The 6,593-nt window shown below is 34.1% G+C and overlaps 1 protein-coding gene across 1 annotated transcript in view; it reads left to right on the top strand.

Moving 5' to 3' along the window:
* KATNBL1 (katanin regulatory subunit B1 like 1) overlaps positions 1 to 6,593 on the top strand; it is a 52,449-nt gene that overhangs the window by 41,649 nt on the left and 4,207 nt on the right. Inside the window, exons 4-5 of the mRNA XM_007462523.1 lie at positions 2,367 to 2,646; positions 6,529 to 6,568. Coding sequence (XP_007462585.1) covers positions 2,367 to 2,646; positions 6,529 to 6,568 — 320 coding nt within the window. The remainder of the gene's footprint in view (positions 1 to 2,366; positions 2,647 to 6,528; positions 6,569 to 6,593) is intronic.

Genomic DNA, 6,593 nt, shown 5'->3' with positions numbered 1-6,593 from the left:
CCCCCCGTGCCGCGGAGCGGCTGGGCCCGTGAGCCATGGCCACTGAGCCTGCGCGTCCGGAGCCTGTGCTCCGCAAATGGGAGAGGCCACAACAGTGAGAGGCCCGCATAACGCAAGGAAAAAATAAAAAAATAAATAAAAAAATAAATAAAAAAAAAAATAAAAAAATATATTCTATGTAGTATGTAATGAGTTTATCTTTTTCTTTTTCTTTTTTTGGCTGTGCTGTGAGGCATGTGGGATCTTAGCTCCCCAACCAGGGATTGAACGCATGCCCTCAGCAGTGGAAGTGTGGAGTCTTAACCACTGGACCACCAGGGAATTCCCCCAAGTTTATCATCTTTAAAATTAATTAACAAATTTTCTGTTTTAGTTTCTGATTCATCAAATATCAGTAGATATTAACCACATAAAAAAAAATTCGAGACCTCAATAATTTTTAAGAGTGCAAAGCATCCTGAGGTGAAAACATTTGAGAACTCATTCTACGAGGCCACCATCACCTTGATACCAAAACCAGACAAGGATGTCACAAAGAAAGAAAACTACAGGCCAATATCACTGATGAACATAGATGCAAAAATCCTCAACAAAATACTAGCAAACAGAATCCAACAGCACATTAAAAGGATCATACACCATGATCAAGTGGGGTTTATTCCAGGAATGCAAGGATTCTTCAATATACGCAAATCTATCAATGTGATAAACCATATTAACAAATTGAAGGAGAAAAACCATATGATCATCTCAATAGATGCAGAGAAAGCTTTTGACAAAATTCAACACCCATTTATGATAAAAACCCTGCAGAAAGTAGGTGTAGAGGGAACTTTCCTCAATATAATAAAGGCCGTATATGACAAGCCCACAGCCAACATCATCCTCAATGGCGAAAAACTGAAAGCATTTCCACTAAGGTCAGGAACAAGACAAGGTTGCCCACTCTCACCACTCTTATTCAACATAGTTTTGGAAGTTTTAGCCACAGCAATCAGAGAAGAAAAGGAAATAAAAGGAATCCAAATCGGAAAAGAAGAAGTAAAGCTGTCACTGTTTGCAGATGACATGATACTATACATAGAGAATCCTAAAGATGCTACCAGAAAACTACTAGAGCTAATCAATGAATTTGGTAAAGTAGCAGGATACAAAATTAATGCACAGAAATCTCTGGCATTCCTATATACTAACGATGAAAAATCTGAAAGTGAAATCAAGAAAACACTCCCATTTACCATTGCAACAAAAAGAATAAAATATCTAGGAATAAACCTACCTAAGGAGACAAAAGACCTGTATGCAGAAAATTATAAGACACTGATGAAAGAAATTAAAGATGATACAAACAGATGGAGAGATATACCATGTTCTTGGATTGGAAGAATCAACATTGTGAAAATGACTCTACTTCCCAAAGCAATCTATAGATTCAATGCAATCCCTATCAAACTACCACTGGCATTTTTCACAGAACTAGAACAAAAAATTTCACAATTTGTATGGAAACACAAAAGACCCCGAATAGCCAAAGCAATCTTGAGAACAAAAAATGGAGCTGGAGGAATCAGGCTGCCTGACTTCAGACTATACTACAAAGCTACAGTAATCAAGACAGTATGGTACTGGCACAAAAACAGGGATACCGGATCGGTTCTTTGTGGCTGCCTGGAGGGGGGGGATAGGGAGGGTGGGAGGGAGGGAGACAAAGAGGGAAGAGATATGGGAACATATGTACATGTATAACTGATTCGCTCTGTTATAAAGCAGAAACTAACACACCATTGTAAAGCAATTATACCCCAATAAAGATGTTAAAAAATAAATAAATAAATAAATAAAAACATTTGAGAACCATTATACTAAACCATGAGATGTGCTCAGTAGTATTTTATCTTATTCAAACAAATTAAATGTACTTCAGCTTAATCGAAATAAGTGTTCTCTTTTATATTAAAATATATATTCAGACTTGCCTTATTCAAATTAAAATATTCAAACTTGCTCACTTATTGTATCACTTTGTTAGAAAAAGATTAGGTGAATGGAAATTGTTAAAATTTTCATGCTCCCTGAATGCCGTGTAGTATTTCATTTCAGAAGCATCTAGTTATTATGCTTCTTCATTTTCTTTTCCCCTTTTGGTATAAAGTACCATCCTTTTCATTGTTTTCCAGATGGTTTGTAATTTCCCTTTTATTTTCCTCTTCAATCTAAGAGTTAAGATTTTAAAAAATTATTCTGCTTACTTCTAATTTTAGTGGATTGTGATCACAAAATGTGGCCTACTAAATCTTTCGCTTTAAAAACTTTTAAAGGTTTTCATATGGTTCTTTTTCATTTAAGAAAATCCATTCTTTTTACAGAACAGTTGGACAAGCTGTGAAAAGCCCAGATAAACTACGTAAGGTGATCTATCACAGAAAGAAAGTTCATCATCCTTTTCAAAATCCTTGCTACAGAAAAAAGCAGTCCCCCAACAGCGGGGGCTGTGACATGGCAAATAAAGAGAATGAGCTGGCTTGTGCAGGCCGCCTCCCTGAGCAAGTGCGGCAAGGTAGTCGACCATATCTGGTTAGCCCCAGTGATTCTGGTTCTTCACAGACAGAAAGCCCATCATCAAAATATAGTGGGTTTTTTTCTGAGGTAAGTCATTTATATAAGCTTAACTTTATTCCTGTTTTAATACTGGCTTTTTCCTTTGCCATAGTCTACTAGCAAAATAGTTCACTGCTGATTGAATTCAGACTATTTGAGAGACTGTAACTCCCTGAGACAATTTTCTAGATTAACTAAATTTGAATCAGTTGTTTATTCCATTTTTCCAAGTTAGTGATATCTGAGATGGAATGAAATGATTAACAAGCTGCTGTAAATATCCAGAACGGAAAGTTGGCCAGTAGAGGCTTAAAAAAAAGGAAAAGAAGAAATCTTGCCTAACAAGTGGACCACGAAAACCAGTTATCCAGGCACATTTTGCTGGGCTCTCAAAATTGCCATTGGAAAGTTTTTTAAGGCAAACCTGCTTAGTTTTGCTATTCTTCTGGCTCAGGCAAAGTTAGTTGTTTGAACAGGTTCACGGGAATTATTTTGGGTGATAGAAATGTTCTAAAACTGGACTGTGATGATGGTTGCACAACTCCATAGATTTATTAAAAATCATTGAATTACGTATTTTAAATATGTGTGAGTTTTATGGTATGTAAATTATACCTCAGGAAAACCATTTTTTTATGGTTATTTGAAAGAATGGCTTGTTAAAATTTATAAACATGACGAGTTTACAGTAATAATTACATGTTTATTGTATATGTTATAGAAAATAAATCCAAAGGAAAAATTATCTGTAATTTCAACATTTATAAATAACAGTATTAAATTTTTGATGTGTATTTTTTCTCCATATTGTTTGATAATTTATGTTTAATAAATTTGAATATTTTTCCATGTAATTAAAATAATACTTCTACAGTTTTTTCCCTTCCAGTTTTATTGAGATATAATTGACATACAGCATTTTAAAAGTTTAAGGTATACACATAATGATTTGACTTAACTGCATCATGAAATGATTACCACATTAAGTTTAGTGAACATCCATCATATATAGATACAAAATTTTAAAAATGGAAAAAAATTTTTTTCCTTGTAATGAGAACTCTTAGGATTTACTCTCTTAACAGCTTTTATATATAAAATACAGCAGTGTTAATTATGTTTACCAAGTTGTACATTACATCCCTAGTGCTTATTTATCTTATAGCTAGAAGTTTGTACCTTTTGACTGTCTTCCTCCAATTTCCCCTCAGCCACGCCCTGCCTCTGGTAACCACAAATCTGATCTCTTTTTTTGTGAGTTTATTTGTTTGTTTTGATGTATAACAGACCTACAACACTATGTCAGTTCCTGGTGCACAGTGTAGTGATTTGATATTTCTGTACATTTCAAAATGATCACCACAATAAGTCTAGTTACCATCTGTCACCATACAAAGATATTATATAATTAATGGATACATAATATTACATTGATTAAATTTACCTTAATTTCTTTAACTATGATTTGGTAAACTTAGTATTGTTTCTATCTGGCATGACGGTTTGAAAAGCACTTTCTGTGGCATACAAGCAAAAAAAGAATCTTTTTATATTTAAATGGTCATAGGTATGTAGATGAATGAAAATGAGCATCATATGCAGGATAATAATTACAAGTAAATAATACAAAAGAAAGGTAGAAAACAAAGTGTTATTAACTAAAACCATAATGAGATGATGCAAAGATTCCATTTGCCAGTGGAAGTGTTCCTGTGTAAATAAGATCCTGAGGGAGTTCCCTGGTGGTCCAATGGTTAGGACTTGGCGCTTTTACTGATGTGGGACTAGGTTCAATCCCTGGTCAGGGAACTAAGATCCCGAAAGCTGCTCAGGGAGGCCAAAAGAAAAGATCCTGGAGTAATAGAAAGTTAGTAATGCTAGGAGAGATGAAGGAAGTGTGTATGCTTTCTGTGAGAAAAGAGGGAGCAAGGAGAATTTAATAGTGAATTTTATGAGCCCTGGAGAATAGGATACCTACAGGTACCTAAACCTTAGTGTTACAGAGGATCACTGTCATACTAAGTCATTCACAAATATTTATTGATTGCTCCCTACTGTGCACTGCATTCTTCAGGCTCTGAGAAATGGATTGGTTGGTGAAAAACAGACACTACCCCTACTTTCATGTAGTTATAGAAGTGATGAGGCCGACACAGATCAGAAAATCAAAGAAACTACATACCCTGAAGGAAAAGAACATGTGACTATATAGTCCACCAATCTGGCCCAGATTGGGACCTAGGTTGGTTCTTTAGTTGAACTGAGGGAATAAACATTCTCAGTGAAAATGCCTTAAAGCTGCAGTTTCACATTTGTATTAGTACCACAGTGTGGCGTTTGTTCAAGGGCTTCCTTTAACCTTGCTCCCATTTCACTACTTTTCACAAACCTGCATTAACCTCACACTTAACTAATGGGTTTATTGATTGTTCTTTTGTTGTTTCAGACGTTTTTTCCTGATTGACTAGTGCCTGCTCTAAAAACCTAGATTAAAAGTGATGCTGTATTATTTTGTCAAAGTTCAAATATACATAACCTTTTCACCCGACAGTTGCACTCCTAGGTATATACCCAGAGAATTGAAAACATAAGTCCATACAGATATTTATGAACAGATGCTTATAACATTTTATAATAGCCAAAAGTGGAAACAATCCAAATGTCCATCAACGGACTATGGGTAAATAAAGTGTCATATTCCATACAATAGAATATTATTTGATCATTAAAAAGGAGTAAAACACCAATATATGCTACACTGTATATAAATCTTGATCTTTCACACATCATGCTATGTGAAAGAAGCCACACACACAAAAAGGCCACATACTGTATGATTCAATTTATGTGAACCGTCCAAATTAGGTAAAGTCACAGGGACAGAAAGTAGATTAATCGTTGTGAGGAACTGTAGAGAGGGGAGAACGGAGTCCAGTTTCTTTTGGGAGTGACGAAAAGGTTCTAAAATTCATTATGGTGGTGCTCGCACAACTCTGTGAATGTATATACTAAAAATTACTGAATTGTACATTCAGAATGGGTATGTGAATTATATCTTAATCTGTTATTGAAAAAAAATTGGATCTAGCTGTTCCAGTTCTAAAATTAATCCTACAGAAGGTTTTGTACAAGTGCACGTATTTATATACATAAGGATGTTCATTGATGCACATTTTTAATAGGGAGAAACTAGAATCAATCTAAAATTATGATACATAAAGGCTGGAGAATATGTAATTGTTTTTTAAAAATGAGACTGATCTATGTTTTGACATTGAAAAATCTTCATAATGTGTGTGAAAAAACAAGGTTTTCAAAAATATAAATATTAGAATATTTTAATTTTATATCTACCTAATTTGTCTTTGTCTAGAAAGTGGTTTGAAAGATACTTACCAGTCTGTTAACTGTGATTACTCCTGAGGAATGTTAGTTGTTTTTGTGGGCAAGTAGAGAATATTCACTTTTTATTTTATAAAGTTTTGTGCTACTTGAACTTTTTACAACAGGAATATATTACCTTAATTATACAGAAAAACAATGAATGAATTTAAATACTTGTCACAAAACTCAATTTCTGTGGTTCCCTACTGATGCTGTTCAGTTGTAATGACTAGCCTATATGTTTACCTTTTTATTTAATACACATTATAAATTAAATCCTAGGTTTTTAGGTGAGTAAAAATAATTTATTCTATGAACTATTGAGATTTAAAAGGAGAATGGTAGCAAATAAGAAAAAGTATTGATAAAAAATAAACAGGTCCTAAATTTATTCAAATCATTTGTTTACTGTGTTCACTGCAGTATTCCTTTTTGTGGGCCAGTAAAAGGAGTCATCTTTGCCTAATTTTAAAATATGTCTACCAGAATAATTTAATTGAAAAAAATGGTTTCATGTCATATCTTAATTATATTCCTGCCTTTCAGGTTTCCCAGGACCATGAAACAATGACACAGGTTTTGTTCAGTAGGAATTTGAGATTGAATGTAGC

Source organism: Lipotes vexillifer, unplaced genomic scaffold, assembly GCF_000442215.2.
Source record: "Lipotes vexillifer unplaced genomic scaffold, Lipotes_vexillifer_v1.1 scaffold164, whole genome shotgun sequence".
Lineage (NCBI taxonomy): Eukaryota > Metazoa > Chordata > Mammalia > Artiodactyla > Lipotidae > Lipotes > Lipotes vexillifer.
Note: the sequence above shows the minus strand (reverse complement) of the source record. Positions and strands in the feature narration are given on the sequence as shown.